General features: G+C 22.4%; 6 protein-coding genes across 8 annotated transcripts; 4 read left to right on the top strand and 2 right to left on the bottom strand.

Moving 5' to 3' along the window:
* Positions 1-28: 28 nt before the first annotated feature.
* LOC107995991 (ell-associated factor Eaf) lies at positions 29-2,506 on the top strand. 3 transcript variants are annotated; one of them, XM_017053833.3, is made up of 6 exons: positions 29-430; positions 602-833; positions 896-1,138; positions 1,360-1,640; positions 1,717-1,819; positions 1,914-2,506. In XM_017053833.3, exons 1-5 carry the CDS (start codon positions 280-282, stop codon positions 1,815-1,817), a joined length of 1,008 nt encoding a protein of 335 aa, XP_016909322.1. In that variant the 5' UTR covers positions 29-279; the 3' UTR covers positions 1,818-1,819; positions 1,914-2,506. The 3 variants fall into 3 exon arrangements, with proteins under 3 accessions (XP_016909322.1, XP_016909321.1, XP_061938213.1); XM_017053832.3 differs by having other exon boundaries at positions 1,904-2,506; XM_062082229.1 differs by having other exon boundaries at positions 1,717-2,506.
* Positions 2,440-6,027, bottom strand: LOC107995750 (chondroitin sulfate synthase 2). The gene is made up of 7 exons (XM_017053407.3): positions 5,889-6,027; positions 4,930-5,786; positions 4,550-4,857; positions 3,773-4,363; positions 3,418-3,693; positions 3,154-3,337; positions 2,440-3,067 (listed from the first exon to the last, which is right to left on the bottom strand). The coding sequence occupies exons 2-7, from the start codon at positions 5,573-5,575 to the stop codon at positions 2,760-2,762; spliced, it is 2,313 nt and encodes a 770-aa protein (XP_016908896.1). The 5' UTR covers positions 5,576-5,786; positions 5,889-6,027; the 3' UTR covers positions 2,440-2,759.
* A 1,147-nt stretch (positions 6,028-7,174) lies between these two features.
* On the top strand, positions 7,175-9,180 carry LOC107995762 (evolutionarily conserved signaling intermediate in Toll pathway, mitochondrial). Its single transcript, XM_017053429.2, has 2 exons — positions 7,175-8,675; positions 8,842-9,180. Exons 1-2 carry the CDS (start codon positions 7,808-7,810, stop codon positions 9,096-9,098), a joined length of 1,125 nt encoding a protein of 374 aa, XP_016908918.1. The 5' UTR covers positions 7,175-7,807; the 3' UTR covers positions 9,099-9,180.
* A 291-nt stretch (positions 9,181-9,471) lies between these two features.
* Positions 9,472-11,776, top strand: LOC107995955 (alanine--glyoxylate aminotransferase 2, mitochondrial). The gene is made up of 8 exons (XM_017053743.3): positions 9,472-9,651; positions 9,744-9,832; positions 9,929-10,113; positions 10,193-10,508; positions 10,595-10,798; positions 10,865-11,179; positions 11,283-11,534; positions 11,601-11,776. The coding sequence occupies exons 1-8, from the start codon at positions 9,585-9,587 to the stop codon at positions 11,706-11,708; spliced, it is 1,536 nt and encodes a 511-aa protein (XP_016909232.1). The 5' UTR covers positions 9,472-9,584; the 3' UTR covers positions 11,709-11,776.
* Positions 11,725-15,273, bottom strand: LOC107995956 (transmembrane protein 64). The gene is made up of 4 exons (XM_017053744.3): positions 15,028-15,273; positions 13,691-14,288; positions 13,432-13,593; positions 11,725-13,357 (listed from the first exon to the last, which is right to left on the bottom strand). The coding sequence occupies exons 2-4, from the start codon at positions 14,219-14,221 to the stop codon at positions 13,193-13,195; spliced, it is 858 nt and encodes a 285-aa protein (XP_016909233.1). The 5' UTR covers positions 14,222-14,288; positions 15,028-15,273; the 3' UTR covers positions 11,725-13,192.
* Positions 15,274-15,616: 343 nt separating this feature from the next.
* LOC107995954 (VWFA and cache domain-containing protein 1) lies at positions 15,617-21,105 on the top strand. The gene is made up of 8 exons (XM_017053741.3): positions 15,617-16,535; positions 16,594-16,959; positions 17,028-17,204; positions 17,291-17,757; positions 17,818-18,019; positions 18,146-18,392; positions 18,473-19,503; positions 19,572-21,105. The coding sequence occupies exons 1-8, from the start codon at positions 16,055-16,057 to the stop codon at positions 20,099-20,101; spliced, it is 3,501 nt and encodes a 1,166-aa protein (XP_016909230.2). The 5' UTR covers positions 15,617-16,054; the 3' UTR covers positions 20,102-21,105.
* Positions 21,106-21,107: the final 2 nt, after the last annotated feature.

Genomic DNA, 21,107 nt, shown 5'->3' with positions numbered 1-21,107 from the left:
TTTAAGATATATATCCGGATAGGTGGCGTGATAATCACTTCGTATTATTTCCTCCAGCTTTCTCCCCTTTATTATTCCTAAATGAATGTGACGTCAGACCTTGCAAATACAGAATCTTCTTGTCTGGTAAGGTTGACTGATTACATCCATATTTTGGCATAGTAACGAATAAAACGTGTGATAATAAATCTCAATTGCTCGTGAATTTTATATATAATATTGCCTTTAACATCTAATTTATTTAAATTCTTGAAAGAAAGAATAATAAAATAGTATTCAATGAAATCAGTTACTTCACTCGCGGAAACAAATTTTCAAGGAATCGGACGTGATATGGCTGAGCGGCTTGGTTTAGGTTCTGAAATACGGGAACTCAAATTAGGACCAAGCTTTACAAACAATAGATCGACGGCATTTCATACTTTAAAATGTTAGTATATAAATTTTCTTAATTTATAATCTAAATTCATAAATATATTTTCAATTATTTTATTTTATATTATTATATATTTGAAAAAATACAAGAAATATAATGATTATTAATGTTGTATAAAAACATAATTGATTAATAAGTAATTAATAACTATAATATTGATTATAGATGATTTTAAACCAGCAAGTGTTGATGTTTCCAAAGTAGCAAGAGTTGATGTTGGAGCAAACAATATGATGACAGTTACTGTTCCTCATTTAGATGGTGCTGGAATTCCTCATACTGTATTTAAAGGTTCTCAAAGGCCTTATCATAAGGAATGCGTTCTGATAATTGATAGAGTTACTGGAGAAATTACATTGGAGAAATTAACAGCAAATATCCAAGTAAAAAAAACCAGGTATGTAATCTTTTTATAAAATATATTTAATCATAATATGTACATATCATATTCTATTTTAGAACAGAACCAAAGTTTCAATCACATTTAGGAATTTCTGGAGGTAATAATAGTAATAGTAGCAATAGACCTATAACTCCAGTAGAAACTAAAAAGAGTCCTACACATGGAAGAACAACAACAAGATCAAAAGTTATTAGTGGTAAAAAAAGAGAACCTAGTATTCAATTACATCCAAAACAATATAGTCCTCATAGAGTTTCTCCATATCATGGCAAAAGTCCACCTTCTACTTCAACTAATAGGTACTAAATATATTTTAAATGTAAAGAAGTATCAGAAAATTTTGATTTTATTTTTATTTTATTTTTTTTATAATTTAAATATTTTTAATTTTAAAATCAAAATCAAAATTGAAATTTTTCTTAAAAAAATATAAACTAATTTGAAATCTTGGTTATATAGTTATGTTATAATAATATATTAAGATTCTTTTTAAACTTATTAAAAACACACAGAATTTTAGTTCACCAGTGCAACCATCAGTGACGCATTCAGTGTTGGCTAGTTTGCCAATGATTGGTTCTGATAATGATGATTGTCCTTTAACATCAACTGGATCATTTCCTGTTACAAATTCTATACCTTCGAGGTCATCATGTACAAATAATACTACTATTATGAAACCTTCTGTAACTATAGATAGTGATGAAGGTGCTCTTAGTGATTCTACTTCAAGTAGTTCTACAGAGAGTTCAGATAGTGATTCAGACACTGAAAATATTCCAGTTTTAACAGGAACCAATGGTATATTTTCAACATAATTATTTTTATTAATCTTTATTGTAAATGTAAATAACTTTATTTTTATGTTTCCTTTTAGGACATTTAAATAGTACTGCTTCATCTCCCACATGTTTAATGCCAGATAATCTTCTAAATGATGATTTACAATTATCAGAATCAGAATCTGATAGTACCTAATGGTAATATATTTAATTATATATAATCTTCTATATTAATAATCTAATTATATTAATAATATCAATAAACATATTTCTATTGAACAGTGATTTTCAGGATTAATAAAAGATTTTTTAAAGATCTTTTCTCTCCAAAAGTTTATTTTTTCAACATTTTATTTTCTGTTATTGAAGGATTTAGATGAAATAAAACAATTCAATTTTACTTCACATTATACACAGAAAAATGTGTATAGTAAATTTGATAGCATCTTCCATATATTCTGTGTTGAAGTAAGTTATAATATACAAATCTTTTGCTTTTTATGCAAAAAAATATATGAATTATGTAATGAATAGTAATATACTGTATTATTTATAAGGTATTAAGGGATTGTACAATCATTATTGATTAATATTTAGTATAATTATATATCTTTTTATTTTCTTATATGTTATAAAAATCTTGCCAAAATGTTTTAATATATTTTCTAAGAAATTGGCAAATGTTTGATTTTACAATCTTTAATTTGATTATTTTTTAAATCTAAATATTATATATAATATAATATACATTTCTTTACAATCTTAATAAATATAAAATTATATATGATGTGTTGTGAAAAACAAAAATTAAACGATTGTATTATTTACAAAATATTTATTTAAATAGAATGTATAAATTTAATAAAATATCCATTATGATACAAATCTCTCTTATTATATACACACACACAATATATATATATATATATATATTAATTTTTATTATAATATATATATAAATTATTTTAATATAAATTTTTGTGTCAATATAATAGAATTGTGAAATATAATAGAATTTTATGATTTTATTTATAAACTTTTTTAAAACTACTTGAATTTGTTTTACATAAGCTATAAAATTTTTAATATTAAAATAATGTATATAGATAATACTTCTCATAATATTTGCATACACAATTTATGCTAATAAACTATGTTTATAAGTTTGATAATCTAGAATCAATCTAGCAAGTTGACTACGTCGACCCAAATAACGACTCTTTGATTGTATACAAAACATATTGATATTAATGTTATCGACACAAGTAATATTTGTATATCTTACTTTAAGAGCTGGTTCAATTGCGCGTAAAGTATGCATGTTACTGAAAGAAACAAACATTTCAAACAAAGAACTAATAGCAATATTTTGTGAAAGTTTTAATATTGATAGAATATCTCGATCAGAATGTATTATTGGAATGCTACCCTCAATAGTTTTTCTCACTGCAAAAAAAAAAAATAAACTTATTAATTGTAAAATGAAAAAGAAAATCTATGAAATAGAAAAGAAATCATAAAAATATACTAACTAATATTATAATCTCTGACATAAAAGGCGATATTATTAAAATTATATTCGTCATATTTTCCATAATTTCGATTAATATCTGTATTAACTTTTTTTACATCATTTATATGTACTATATCAGGATGGTATTCAATGAAAGGTATTGGACTAAATATTTGATATTGATTAATAGTATTCATACGAACCTAAATATTAAATGGTTGATTAATTTTTATGTATGAAGTTTTTTTAAATAATAATAATAATTTTTCAATAATGTACATACTCTATTTAAATAATCCAATCGAAGTTGTATTCCTGTTTCAACAAAAAGTATCAAACTTTCAGATGTAAATTTTCTCATACATAAATCTGTAACAGCAATATTCAGCAATTGATTTGTTTTAACAGATGTTACAATATTTGGTAAGCGTATAGAGAGCCAAGTAATTTTTGATTGCTGTTTTTTATATTTTTCAGCTAAAAATAGCGCATATTGCTTAATTTCATAATATATGTCTTCTCGACCTTTTGATGCGGAGTCAAAATTATATAAGAGAACCTAAATAATAATTCAATATCAAAAGAGATATATGTACATAAAAGATTTTCTAAAATAATATCTAGCAAAAAATACCAACCATCATAAGAAAAGTTTTATATTTTTTTTCCATACAATCTAAAGCATATTGTTCCAAAAAATTCAATGCATCCTGTTTCTTTGATAAATTTACGATTAATATTATATTTATTCTAGTGTTTTCTGTTACATATGGAACGGGTAAAATTTCAACTTTACCAAGTGGTTTACACACTTCAATCCTCTTTCTTAATATTTTCTTGGTACTAATATTGATAAATTCTAAATCTAATATATAATCCATTCCTCGAGATGCATCAAATCTTTGATACCCATTCAATAATTTATTGAATTTTAATGCAATTTGACTATTAAAAATAATATTAAAGACTGTAATATTAATTATTCGATCTATATCAAATTTAACATCGGTTTTTAATTCTTGTATGGTTGAAAAATCAGTATTCAAAAATAGATGAGTCTGATTAAAATATGTCCATCGTAAAATATCGAAACGTCCAATGGCATTATTTCCTGGTTGATTACCGATGGGCCAAGAAACGTTACGTTGTTGTAGAGGACCTAAATTTTGCATATTTAAAATTGTTTTTCGAATATTTAAAATTTTTTTTTGAATCTCAATAGTTTTTATCTAAAACCATTAATGAATTGTAATTTATTCCCATAAATCTCAAATTATACAATATTACAATACAATATGTACAATTATATAATTATTATATAATATAATTGTACATATTATATAATAATCTATATAATAAGCATATTTATTTATACATATAAATTAATTAATTTTTAATATATATAAAAAACTTACTGTTGCAAAATATGTATTCAATTTGTAAACAAATAGATGATCATATATTGGATATATTACAAGTGAATTTAGAAATTCTTTATTTCTAACTAATTCTTTCAAATTTTGTTCAAATAAGAATGTTGATTTCAACTTGGTATATAAAAATTTTTGTCCCTGTATATGATTAGAACAAGGTATTGAGATAGAATGAACAATACATCGTCCAAAATTAATATCATCTGAATCAGAATAAGCATTTTTCACACACCAATCTAAATTATTTTTTAATTCTTGTATTACTGAATTACTCAAAAGAATTCCTGAATCTGAAAGATATAATAATTTATTATTAATAGAATATTAAATAAAGCAATGTTTTAATGTAAAAATTAATTTACCCAAAGAGCAATAAGTTGAAATATCTCCAAGAACACCTACATGAACATTTTGACTTACACTAATCTTATTAACGAATTCTACTAATTTTTTAACATTGATATAGCTTATATCTTTGATTAAAAAATAATAATCATAATTCTCCAAATAATTATCAATTATATATTTCATTGTATGAAATGGCTTTAAAATTGTTCTAGTATCTGTAAATCCAACTATACCAGGAAGAGTAACATTAGGTTTTGTGCCTTCAGGTATAGAAATAAAATATCGTACTTTGTCCACAATATGAGCAACTGTTTTATTAATTGCTGTGTCTCTACTATATAAATATTGTTGACTTGTTATAACTCCTATAAATAATTTCTCTCTGATTCCAAGTTCTGTGGAATAATATCTTGGACGTACTAATGCTTTAGATATTTTTTGTGCTTGTTGAGGTTTATTATTAACATTTATTTTTGGTTCATATTCATCTAAATCTTCTTGATAATTTAAATAATGTATCAAATACTCTGTGTTTCCATCATAATTATCTATATTGACTGGTATCAATATCATACTAAGGCTTAAGCCTATGCTAATTCCAATTATTAAATATATATTTGCCCAACAATGAGTTAAAAATATTTTTAGCATAGGATTCATTTTTTAATAATATTTAGTCATATATAATGAATATAAATAACATAATATTTATTATAAAGAATAAATATTTCTTTTTTTCATAATTCAAATTTTATATATTATTTATATATTATTTTAATTTTTATTTTTTATTATTTATTATATATACAAATAATTAAATTAAATTAAATATTATATGCACAAATCGATTTTTATTATCTTTAATAGTGATCTATAATATAAAATTTAATAACACTATTAAAATATATTCCATTAATTATAAATTAATTTATTAAAAAAATAAATTAAAATAAATTAAAAATAAATTACTTACACATTATAGTTAAATAAGATTAGAAAAATAAAAATTTATTATTCATTAACGATGTTTTAATATTTATATGATAATTTTTCGTTTCTTAATAATAAACAATATATAACATATGATATAATAATTTGAATAATAACATTCATTCTCTATTAAATTAAATACAAAACATTTGTATTATAATTATATTATAATTGTATTATAACGATTCTGAAAAAAATTCATTAATTTTCTATAAAAATATTTTAATACTAATAGTTATAATAAAATATTAATTTATAATATTATTTAAGTTTTGTATTACAATAATTAAGTATTGCAATAGATACTGCTTATTCATTTGGATTTATTCAAAACACATAAAATTGAAAATAGATCTATATTCAATGCATATTTTTTTTATTCTAAAGACACTAAAATTTCTATCATTTTAGTGTTTTTATTTTAGAACGTCGTTATTTTATAAAATGTTTCAAGATTCTTTTCTATTTCTTTTATTGCTGAAATAAACATATAAACTTATAATATATATATATAAATTCTGCTGCTGCTGCCTCGCGTAAAAATATTCGCATTATAATTAAAATAGACCTAGAGATACTTTGTAGAACTGAGAATATAATATTTATATTTTTTAAATTAATGATTGAAACACATTTTAATTTTAAAAGAAAAACAATTCAATTAATATTCCGTACCTCCTTTGTAATCACATGCAGAACAAGTATAGACAAGAAAAATAAATGATGGAAAAAGGACAGAAATTTATTAAAAATATGGAAATCAGCGCCATCTCTATCACAACTGTAATATAAGCAAAAATGGGAAAAAGATAGAAATAGGATAAAATTTGATGATCAATGCCATCCTTTTCAAACAATTATCCTACTAAAAATATTCAAAAAAATTGATCTTCAATTTTTATTTCTGTGTGTATTTTTGAAGAAATATCTTTAGCCTTCAAGAAATATTAATTGATAAGAATGACATTAATTATTAATTTTTACACTTCCTTCTATTATTTTCTATTCTTTTTTTATGTATTTCATTTATAGCATAACAGAAGATGATTTCAATATTTTATCATGATTGTTGGAAGAACGACATAAAAATGATAATAAAGAAAATGTGTTACTTACATGGAAAAGAATATATATTTCTGTATTTTTTCTGATATTTCAAAGTATAGTTTATAAGTTTAGAATGATAACTAATTAATAAAGATTTACCAATAAAAGAATTTTTTGTCTTAAATTTATTATCATCTAATTATATACATATACCTAAAAAATTGTTAGAAGTTCCTCAAGTATATATACTAAATTAAGAAATTATTAATTTGACTATTTAATATTAGAAAATTTTCTTTTTGATAATTGATTGCATAAAAAAGTACTATTTTACCCTATTCTTATCATTTTTTTCATCATTTATATTGCTTGTTTGTATTTATTCTGTAAAATTTATGCTCTCAAGATATGATTCTAATATTTATAAATTATCCATATAATATATGACAATATAAATAACTATCTATTAAAGAAATTATTTTTAAAATCTAAAAATTTTATCAATTTTTGTGATTAAATTGAATATAATTATTCTGATTTTTTACCGAATTGATATCTCAAAACATGAAAACAAATACAAAGTCTTAAATGTTGTTCTATGTTAAAAAATATTCTTACAATAAAATTTTATTGATATTAGATATTAAATAATAAATTGATATTGAAATTTATATAAATTAATTTGTTTACAATGTTATTTATATTGTTATTTATGTGTACATATTATCGAATTTATTAACTATACTAAAAAGGTTAGAAGAAAATAGAAAAAAAACAGTGATAATCTATTATATATTTTTATATATTTATAAATTAATTTAAGTAAATATTATAAAATTTAAACAAATTAATAATATGCTTACATTAATGAAAAATATTATTTTATCAAATAAATTTTTAATAATTAAAAAACATAAAAATATACAATTAACCATTGTTAATAATCTTCATATAAAACAAGTTTTATATAATAAAAATGAATCTGCCAGTAAGATTATACCTTATCATTTTAATGTGAAGAGAAAAGAGAAAGAAACTTTCTTAGAAATTATACATTTATATAAAAAAGAAGATTGTGCTAGAAAAGAACAATTGCAGTTTATTTTAACTGCTTTAAAATATATGGATGAATTTGGTGTAAATAAAGATTTAGAAATATACAAAGAATTGTTAGATATATTTCCAAAAAACAAATATATACCAAAAAATAAATTTCAAAATATGTTTTTACATTATGCAAAACATCAAAATGTAGCTATAAATATACTTAAAAAAATGGAAAAAAATTTTGTAATACCTGATTTTGAGATTCAAGAACTGATTATAAAAATTTTTGGTGATAAGAATCTAGTTATAAAAAAGTGTTGGAACATATTTTATTGGTTTCCAAAGTTTTCTCAATTAAATCCTTGGCCAGTACCCAGACCGATACCAATAGATCCAAAAGAACTTGCTGAATTTGCTATAACAAAAATGTCTTGTATAGATGTACAAGCTAATACTATTATATATAAAACAAAAGATATACCTGATGCAATTGATGATACATGGATTGTATCTTCTATGAGTAGATCACAACAAGAACTTCTTGCAGTACACCCAACTAATAAATCATTAATCGTAGAAGGTCCTTTTATGATGTGGGTTGATAAATATTGTATTAATTATTTTGTATTAAAAGGAGATCCAATAAAAAGAGAAATCATTTATGAAGACTGTAGTGGTAAAAGAAAAAAAATTTCACAGTTTTATGTTAAATATAGCACATTATTACATTATACTAATAATTTTATATACCATAATATTATCCAATACTATATAATATTGTAGTATATTATATAACATAATATAGTTATATATTAACTAATGGAAATATATATTATTTTTAGATATATCTCATTTGCAAATTCCATTTTGGGAAAAACATCATTTTAAAATACCTCTTACTAAACATGAGCAAGAAGATGGAGTATATTATGCAATTTGTGCTACAGGTACATCTTCCAAAGATTCTCTATTATCATGGATAAGATGTCTACAAAAAATAAGTCCTATTTTAGAAAAAATACCAATAACATTTAAAATAAAATCATCTTCAAATCAACAATTATATATTGAAAATAATAAAATATCTAATGAAAAGTAAATATTTCGAAATAAAAATAGAATAGAAAAATAGTTATGTAAATAAATATTGATTATAAATAAATTTATTTATACAGCAATAATAATATGATTTATTTTTAATATCATCTTTTTTAAAAAGAATTTTTTATTATATAAATTAAAATAATGTGGATTTAATTTTGTTTAAAAATAACATCAGTATTAATATTCAATATGAATATTTACAATAGAATATTTTTGTATCAATATTTTAAATTTTTTGACCTCATTTATATATATATGGAATCGAATTTATATGTATATTTAATACACGAATATTTATATGAAAATAAATTCATTAACTTTTAGATTTGTGCATACATAATCGGATAACATTTATAATATATATTCGATCATCAAACATAAAACAATACAAAGTTCATAAAAGTAAAAAATAAATTATCAATAATTTTTAACATAAAATATAAAATTTGTATTTTAATAATTATTAAAAATTTGGAGAAATATGTTAAATAAATGTTTACGAATCATCGCAATTCGACCTAATTTGATATATTTTATAAATTTAAAATGTAAGTATTTTTTTATGTATTAAATTTTAATTAGTTATTCAATTAGTTTTTTTATAATTAAAATATATTTAAAATAAAATACAATATCTTAGGGTTTCCTATGCAAACAAGAAATTTTGCAAGTACATCAAATGATTTTTTAAAAATGCCTAATTGTGATTATGCACCTTCTATCTATAAGGTAAAATGTTTCATTTATTTATAAAAATTATTTTTTTTATATTATAAATATGTAATACATAATATATAAAAAATTATTCATTTATTTATAATATAGGGTACAAATTATGAATTTATTAAAAGAGCATACGAATTAATTATATCTCCTTCTTTGAAACAATTTTACAAAGAACCATTATTAATACATGAAGGTCGAGGGCAATGGTTATGGGATCATCGCGGGAAACGATATTTGGATATGTTTGGTGGAGTTGCTACTATTTCTGTTGGTCATTCTCATCCGTAAGATTACATAAAATATATATTGATAAAAATATGATAAAAATTGAAAAATATAAAAAAATAATATATTTTTTTTTAGAAAAATAATAACTGCTATATCTAAACAAGTATCAAAATTAAACCATATATCTTCTGCGTATATGCATCCTTGTTTATACGAATATGTAAACAAGTTAATGAATAAATTTTCAAGTAAATTAAGAGTTGTATATCTAACAAATAGTGGTTCAGAAGCAAATGAATTAGCCTTCCTAATGGCTAGACTTTACACACGTAATCATAATATTATTTCATTAAGAAACAGTTATCATGGTACAACTTATGGAACATCAGCATCTACAGCAATGAGTACATGGAAATATCCATTTATTGTACAACCACCTGGTTATATACATGTAATTAATATTAATAATAATTAACATTGATCAGATTTTTCTAATAACTTAAAATAGAAATAAATAATTGTATAGAATCATTTCAGATGATATATCCAGATATATATAGAGGTATATGGGGTGGATCAAAATGTAGAGATTCGCTTATACAAGTGACAGGAAGAAAATGTGATTGTAAAGATAAAGAATGTATAGCTTCTGAAAAATATTTTCAAAAATTTGATGAATCGTTCCGTTTTAGCTTGCCATGTTCGCATAATATAGCTGCATTTATAGCTGAAAGTATTCAGGTATTTTTTTCGTTCCTGATTTTGTTTACGATTAATTAAAAAATACAAAAGTTACGCAACTTTTAGGGAATAGGAGGAGCAGTTCAATATCCCAAATATTTTCTTAAGAAAATATATAATTATGTTCATGAAAAGGGTGGTCTTTATATAGCGGATGAAGTTCAGACTGGTTTTGGTAGAACGGGAGAACATTTTTGGGGTTTTGAAAGTCACGGTGTAGAACCGGATATAGTAACTCTAGCAAAAGGAATAGGAAATGGATTTCCTCTCGGAGCGGTAGTTACAAATAACAAAATTGCCAATAGTTTAAATTCTGCATTACATTTTAATACATTCGGAGGAAATCCACTTGCGTGTGTTGTAGGATCAACAGTATTAGATGTAATTATATTATATTTATTTATATATTCTTAAAATTATATTATAATATTAAGTGTAACAATATTAAATAATAATGTAATAAATTAAAATGACAATAATTTAGATCATTGAAGAAGAAGGTCTTCAACAAAATGCACATATAGTTGGCACGTATTTGATCAATCGTTTGAGTACTTTTTTATTAGAATTTCCTAATATTATTGGTGATGTTAGAGGAAAAGGATTAATGATCGGAATTGAATTAATTTCAAATTCCGAGACGAAAAAACCCTTAGAATCTGAACGCATACTTGAGATTTTCGAGAATATTAAAAATATGGGAATTCTCGTTGGGAAAGGAGGGTTACATGCAAATGTAAGTTAAATAATAATTACATATTTTTAAGATTTATTATCTCAATATTAATAATATTTAATATAGGTATTACGAATAAAACCACCTTTATGCATAACAAAAGAGGATGCAGATTTTACATTTGCAGTTATTAAAAGAACATTAGAAAAATATAAAAAAAAATATAATATTTAAAAACAAAATTATAAAATAATATGTGAATAATTGTTTTATTTAATACAATTATATATATTACATTTGTACACTGCAGTTCTTTTTTTTATGTAGTATATCTTAATTTATCATTCAAATTGGTACAATATCTTATATACATAGTCATTCAAAATAAGCAAAGTTACTAATTATATGTAATGAAATAAGAATATATAATACATATAGCTATGACAAATATGATATTATACAGATCAATTAAATTTGAAAAAAATTAAATTTAAATTAATATAATAACGTATAAAATGGGATAGAATACAATAGAAAAATGACAAAAATTTTGAATAATGATATAATGACAAAGTAATACAAATTTGCAGCTAATTATTATATTTTCAGTCTTCCCAAACAAATGCATATCAAGTTTATTTAATAATTTGTTATATAATAATATAAATATTATATAATATGAATATTCTGTTTTTTTATAAAAAATGAAAATATGTAATCTTTTTATATTAATTAATATTCTGTATTCTGTACATTATATTTAAGATATTATATAGAAATCAAATAACTAAAATCATATATACCTGGATTTTTTTTTAAACAATTTTTATATGATCTTTTTATATTTAATTTATCTTAACACAGTTATAAAAATACATATTCATTCACAGAAAATATCATGAAAATCATGCATATCCTGTACAAATAGTTTAAATCTTTTTTTCAATACATTGTACATTGTATAGTTATTTTTTGTGTTTTATACATTCTTTCTTTGCACATTTTTTTATACAATGCAATTATATAATCTAATTATATAACATACTCATTATAAAAGATAATTTAAATTTATATACAAAAAAATTTTATTTTTATTTAAATAAAATAAGTTATCGTTTTCTACTTTATCGTTTTTTATTTTAATATTCTTCATGTTTTGCATATTTGATTGACTTTTAATTTTTTCCCCAGTTAATCAATTCTTCTATGTAAAGTTCAAATTAATAAATATTTTGGAAGACTTATTATAATATAGAAATGTATTAGCAAAAATAAATGCAAAGCTGCCAACAATTCATAAAAATTAATATATATCAACAAATATAAATGCACTCAATTTTTTATAAAGATAATACATGAAGATTTTTAAATGTAAAATAATTAATATATAAAAAAAAGATTTGGCACAAATCTAAATAATAAATATAATATGAACATGATGCTCTATTTTTCGAATTTAAAAATTTTTACTAAACTATTTTCGATAAAACAATTATTATTATTTGTATCACAAAATATTCAATACTTTCAATAATAATATTATATGGAAAAGATAAGTTATCTATTATAAATGAGTGTATAATTATATTTGCTGTAATAAATTAAACTTTTTCAAATTATTAAATATTCTATTTTTTTTTTAGTGAGTAAATAAAATTGTTAAATATGAAACATGCAATGAAAAAGTTTTTTCATTTTCAAAAAAAAAATTTCCATTTTTAGGCAATTAGATTTGTCAAAACAATTTTAGAATCTGGTAATGTATCAAGAAGATAATGAGAAGTATCAGCCATTGAGGCAAGATCAGCTTCTAATAATGCTAGTTGAAGTTCTCTACGTGCTTTTTGTACAACATATACCATCAATGAAATACCTATTAAAATCTGAAATTGAAATTAAAAAAATTATTTGTATTTTTAAATACTATAAAAAATTAAATCTTAATTTGTTTATATACTTGAAAACAGAAGACAATATAACTAGTTGCTGCTGTTGATTTATCTTCAAGAACATCTTGCATAGATCTTAAACTACTGCCCAAATAAATATTGATGATTTGAGCAGGCAATAATCCTAATGCACTAGCTATATGATATTGAATGCCACCCATATTACTTATCTAAATATTTATATATTATTAATATAATTTTTTATTAATATTATTAAATTAAATATAATAATTATAAATTATAATTATATTAATTATAAAAACATACCGCAAAAATTGTATTTTGTAGACCAAAAGGAATAGGAGTTAATCTTGCAAGTAACACAACTTTGAAAGCTTGTGATCCAGATATAACTCTGAGTATTGCTCTTGCAGTATCATTTTGCATAAGAGTTCCAATAGGTAATTTGGATGATAACAAACTAAGAGTTACATGTGCTATAGCTATTCCCAAATTGGCAGATAATACTACCATGACAATACCTCTTAATATGCCAAACAGATAACCACTGGCAATAATAAGAAATAAATAACCAATTACAATAGGAAATGAGACCACTGTGAACAATGCAATGAATATTACAGTAACGATCCATATATTTTGATGTTCAATCCAATAAAGTAACACTTTAATATAATCTCTGCAGATAAAAACTATTGCACCCAAAAGAGCCAGAGTAGCAATTGTTATAGCAATATAGCATATTGAATTTGAATGAATACAATTACATTGTATTGAAGTAGAATTTTTAGATGAACGAACACCAGTTTCCACATCTTCTATGTTAATTATATCCATGTCCAAAATATTTATTCCTCATTATGAAAGAAAAAAATTTATTTAAATCTCATTCTTTTGCTATAACCTGTTTAAGAAATATCAAATCAAAAGATTACATATATTTAACTATATATGTCTTTAATGCATAAAATAGCATATATTTTATTTCTTATCAGCTTTACTTTTGAGTTATCAATATTATATATAATTTAATGGAAGTAATAAATAAAATATTAATAAATAGATATAGATATTGAGAAAAAAAATATCAATTTAAAAAAATATATTTATATATTTATCTTTAAGATATATATATAATATATAATGTTTTTTTTTGATATTTAAATATCTATTTATGAATAAAAAATAAATTTTTGTAATAAATTTTTATAATAAACTTTTTATTTTTTGATTTATTTACAAAATATGTATAATAATAAATATATAAACAAATAATATAATCTTTGTTTGAACTTAAATAATAAAATCTTTGTTTGACTAATTTTAAATATATTTTTAAAATATTAAAAATAATATTAAAATATTAAAAATAATATTAAGATTTTAGAAAAATATTAAAAAATGGTCAAAATAATTTTAATTTTGATATATTATCGCAAATAAAACTTAATAAAATTATTTAATTTTGTATTTATATTATAAGTAAAATATTTATATATATATTTTTTATTTAAAAATCTATTTCTTTATAAGCGCATATAATATAAAAAAACCTTTCTATATAAAAATAATTTTATTCATAATAAATCATAATTATAAAATCATAAAATATACAAACAATATATAATAAAATTTATTTTTACCTTATAACATCATAATAAAAAAATTCGTAATTCGTTTTCTCTAATTTGTCCATTACATTAGATAAACAATGTTAAGTCTTATTTTCGATTTTTTCACTATTATATTTTTATGACATAATATAATAATGTTGTAATAAAATGCCTCCACGTATATAGAAACTTGTTAAACATATTAACTGAAATCCGTTTATGATTCTCGTTTGCGTCAAGCAGTATAGGTCAGTGTAAAAGCAGGAACATTTAATTTTTCAATACTATTGGTCTATCAATGAAAATTCTATAAAAAAAATTTAACAATTTTATTATATTATACCATTATATTTAATGTTCAAATTATGGAAATTCTAAGTAATAATATATTTAAAAATTTTTTAATTTTTTTAAAATTTAATATAGCATCATTCTCTCTATAAAACTATAATTAAATTTTTTTAAATAAAATTTTTTTAAATGTTATTATATTTTAATTCATTAATTAATTATTAATGAATATATAAATTATTATTTAAATATATTTAAATTTAACAATTCTATATTTGATTTATTTATCGAAAATTATATTATATTAATATATATATTTTTTTAAGTTTATGTAACAACATTTTTTTGAAAACTGTACATATTTACTTTTACGAAATTTAAAACAAAAAAGTCGAAAAATGATATCAAAAGAATTAACCAGTGGCTTTTAAAACCGCAATACATATATTTATAATATTAAAGATACATCGATTAGATTTCATTTAGAAAGTGATAGGACTAAGAAAGTAATATTTCCAGTTGTGTACTTGTCAACCTTGTTTGCGGTAGCCTTGTTGTTATGGCGGTATAAAGAATTTTTCAGGTTACATACAAACAGGTGTACAATAGAAAAAATGATTATTCACTTATTTGCTTGAATTAATTATTGTTGATCGAGTGCTATAACCATTAATACCAATCCATAATTTTAAGTAGATTTCAAGCTATCAATGTAACGATATACAGTGCATCTAAATTTTGTATGTGATAGAGTCAGCTTGACATAATGAGTCAATTTGTCAAGAGAATATTATTATTAGGATTTGCAATAACCATGCTCATAAATGTGCATAGTTCAGCTGATGAGGATACAAACGCAAATGCAAAATGTCAATTTGGCAAAACCCTGCGAAAGCAAGTAAATGCGGAACCACTTAATGGGACTTGTTTGCGAGACATCGTGATTCGATTGTCGAATGAATTTCGGTCAATTACTGATGCAGAACTTGGTTTGAAACCATTCCAAAAAATGCTTGGTGAAATAGAGTTTATGAATGTCTCAAGTAGTTTGAACATGAAATTGAATTTACTTGTGGATAAATTAAATAACAAACTATTATCTTATGCAAAAGTTTTAAAACAAAGCTATAACATTATACAACCGATCTTAGCAAAAAATGAAAATTTATTTGAATATTCTGAATCTACAAATGGATTAGATTTAGTATCAAATGGATTGGCTGATTTTTGTTCACAAATAGCACAAGGTATCTAAACAAATTTATTTAAAATTTATAAATTTCAATCTAATTTAATTTATTTTAGAATTGGCAATCCATTTGAGAAATCAAGAATGGAAAAATTTACATCTCTTGCCTTTTATGTATCCAGTTACTATGTGTGGTCCACCTAGTGCAGGACATAATATTGGACCTCTTTTATTATCTCAGTATTGTCCAAAAAAGAATGTATTATTATTAATTGAACATGCTATGTTTATGTCTGAAGGAGATATTACCTTAGCTCAAATAACTGCAGAGACAATAATTGATATGTTGTCTTATACAGATCATGTTAATGTTATTGGTCTTTCTAATAATAGTTCTATTCATTGCAAGGATGGTTTATTGAAAGCTACAGATGTTAATAAATTTCAATTATCACGTTATATTCACAGTTTAAATAGAATAGGTATTATTTTATACATTATATATATTATAATTTTTTATTTAATTACTTAAATTTTGTTCAAATTTTAGAAACAAATGATACAATAGAATTTGATTTTAATAAATTATTGCAACATGTAAAAGGAGAAATAGTTTTTATACATTTAACTAATACACTTAAGCTTACATCTCATTTACGAAAAATAAAAAATATGATTTCTACAGAAAAAGTAAATGGCTACATAAAAACAATATTAATTCTTTCAGGTAAGTTGAATTATATATTATATATTATATATAATAATAATATATTTTTCATTTATATTATATGTTAATATGTACTTTTCTTATAGATCAAGAATCACATTCAAATATTAAGAATTACAATGATATTGTAACTCTTCCTACACAAAATATACTTGGCTTTGAAGTATCAAAATTATTTTCTAACTTGAAATGTTCTGAGGATCATAAAAAAGATTATTATTTGTCTGATCCATATTTTGATTTGTATAGTAAAACTATGACTTTGTCTATTGGACACATTACAAATAAAGCATTAATATCTTTAGATATTAAATTACGAAATTTTCTTGATGATATAACATATTTTAATGCTGGTGCACATGTGTATGCTGTACTATTTGATAATAAAGGTATAGTTTGGATTAGTAAAGATTTCCCAAGAATAGAAACAATAATAGATCAACCACTCAGAGTTCATTTACATCATATAGAAAATATTAGTTATGAAACTGTAAAAATAATGATTGAAGAATACGAAGGTGTTATAAACGTTAAAACACAATTAGGCAAACAGGTACATTGATATTTATAAGTATATATAAAATCCATATATGATTCAGTTTTTAAATTTTAGAAATGGTATCGATGGAAACATTTAACATATACGGATTTAATAGTATGCTTAATATCAACAACTAATGAAAGCACATTATCTATTGCAAAATTAGTACCAACATTGTCAATGAATATTTTACATCATCGTCTCGATCTTTTAATGCATACTTTTGCCGATAAAGGAATTCTTTGTACTTATCATAATAAACTTTTATCTTTGTGTAAGTTATTAAATTTTTAAAATTTAAAACTTAAAAATTTAAATTTAAAATTTAAAAGTTAAAAAAAAAAGAAATATGAACAAAAAATGCATTTAAAAAAATGTTTTAAAACAAAAAATATTTTAGCAACAGGAGTAGTCTATCTTTCTCCATGGTGCTTTCAATCCCCAACAGAACAACTTAAATTGTTAGAAACTGGAACTGCTGTAACAATGCAAAGTTATATGGCATATTTAAAAGATTTAACAGGCTTATTAGCTAATCCTGGTCTACATCAATCTGTTAGACCAGATGTAGCTATGTTGACTCAAATGTTGGCTTATTTTAAAGTTAGACATATAGAAAGTGCTTTAAATAAATTTATCATAAGAAGGTATATTTATATTTTTTTTAAGATCATTATTTAAGAAACAGAATTTTAAAAAATGAGATATTTAATTTATTTTATTATAGATATATCATTGGAGTTGTAAGTGGAGTATTAGAGATATATCCAGGAATTATGCTCGATTCTGGTTTTGATCCTAAAAGAAGAATATGGTATGGAAAAGCATTAGAGCATCCTGGAAAGTTAGTCTTTACATCTCCTTATATGGGTGCTGGTGGTTCTGGATATATTGTTACTTTAAGTCATACAATTCATCGTAATTCGGAATCAATTATTAAAGATGATGCTATTGCAATCGTATCTATGGACGTAGCTTTAGGTTTTATTTCAAGACTTTTGAAAGAAATGTTTCCATTTTGTAATAATTTGACGGTAAAATGTTTTCTAATGGATGATAAAGGATATTTAGTATCACATCCAGCATTATTAGAACCGACCGGTAAAATCGAACAACAACATTTAACTCACAAAGAATTGTTGGTTGCAAATGATATATTAAATCATGAGCTATTTGTGAAGAAAAAAGCTTGCATAAATTATTTAGATGGTACTGTACAAAGATATTATCAGTTTAATACGTCACTTGATGAAGTTCTTACAAATATAGTTCATGGTGAACATTGTGTTAAATATCAAGTAGCAGCTGTACCAGGAACTAATATATTTTTAGGAATAGTTAATGTGACTTGTAATTTATTAAGAGCTTTTTGTCCATGTAGTACAATGGATCGTTCGTGTTTAAATTGTAAAAGAATGGAACAAACTGAATGTGAATGTCCTTGTGAATGTGCTTTATATTATTCTAATTGCGCAGAATATACTATAAATGAAATAAATCTCGAACCTTGCCCAGCACCATATGAACAAGGAGGAAATTCAATGTCTTGGATACAATCTACAAATTTGAAAACGTGTCCATCAATTGATTGTAAGATATTCAAAATGGAAAATGACTGTTTAGGAATTATAGGTTGCCAATGGTGTCACATAGACAATGATGGAGAAACACCATTGCAAGTACCGTTTTGTAGCGATATGTCTGTATGTTTTAGAGGCATTCTTGGATCTTTTATGCCACTTAGTGATGGCACTTATAGTAAGTGATTGTAATGAAATACAATATATTTTTTGTTATTCTTTTTTTTTTAATGTAATTCTTTTTAGATTCTCAATCAACAGAAGAAATTACAATACATGAATGGCCATCAGTTGGACCTGTGGCTGGTGGAATATTAGCATTTCTTTTGATATTAGGGTTAATGCTATTTTGTTATAGACTTCGATCTGTTCAGTCTGGTTTAGAACATCAGTGTTTACATATACATACTTCACCTGATATGTTACGCATGACTCACTTAGAAGGTGATGCAGAACCTATGGAATTGGAACAAACAAAAAACAATTTAGATTCTCTTATAAGAGATGGCATAGAACCTATATCACCATATAGGGTTTCTTCAAATTATAGGAAACCACCTGGAGGTGATAGTGATCATGGATATAGTACTATGACACCTCATGATGATTCTGAGCAACAAACATTTGCTGAACCATTACTAGTAGTTGGTAATAATACTGAACCTGATTTAAGAAGACAATCTATTTGTCTTCCTTCTCCAATAACCCATTTAGGGTCTCATCATGTTTTAGCGCCAGTGACTGTTCATTGTAACATGGAAGCAAATTTTTGTTGATTAGAATAAGCAATTGTCAAGAAAATTTTCATATTATTTCTCAACAGAAAAAATTAAATTTGATAGAATTTTTAAAAAATTTATAAAAATTTTAAAGAATTTTTTTAGATATTAAAATTATACTTAAGATATGAGTGTTTCAGAATAAATAGTATAAGTAAACAGGCGGTGATTTTGAAACACTTTATATAGTGATATAGACTTATGGGTCTATTAGTATTATTTTTTAATTATTATTTTAATTAATACTTTAAAAATTAATATTATTAATTCATTAAGAAAAATTTAAAAAAATACTTAATTATAAAACAATGAAATTAAATGATTACTGACTCATACCGCAATGGTAATGTTTTAATATCGTTTTTTTACATTTTTATAGTTAAAAACAATATAACAAATGTAAATGTGTTCGTATTACTTAAAATAATCATATATTTTTTTAAAAAAATTGAAAACAAATTGTGCAATTTAGATATCACATATTATTAATACATATAGTAAATATATATGTATTTTAACTTAAATAAGATACCTTATTCCATAATTTGTTTTCATTATATATTTTTTACAAAAAAAATATAAATTAATTTTTTGTACTGTGTAATATAATCTACATAATTTAAGATTTTTAATAGAATTTATTGAATAATATAAATTCGCGTAATTATTAAATACATATATACATTTTCATACATAATAGTATTTTTGAAAAAAATTTATAATGATTGCTCATTAATGACACAAATTTTGGCAAAAAATCATTTTTTCAGAGATATATATATATATATATATATACTTCATACTTAATATATGACTGATTACTTATTATTTCATCTTGCCAATTCATATGTATAGTAAACAAAAATTTTTACTATTTTTGTAACTCGTGAATATATAATGACTACTTTTTGAATATTTTACACGTTGATCAGTATTTTAATTATTAAAGTATATAATTGTTAAAAAAATGTAATTTTATTACTATAATAAATGAAAATACAAA

The sequence above is a fragment of the Apis cerana genome, linkage group LG11 (assembly GCF_029169275.1).
Source record: "Apis cerana isolate GH-2021 linkage group LG11, AcerK_1.0, whole genome shotgun sequence".
NCBI lineage: Eukaryota > Metazoa > Arthropoda > Insecta > Hymenoptera > Apidae > Apis > Apis cerana.
This window is presented reverse-complemented; position numbering and strand designations above follow the sequence as displayed.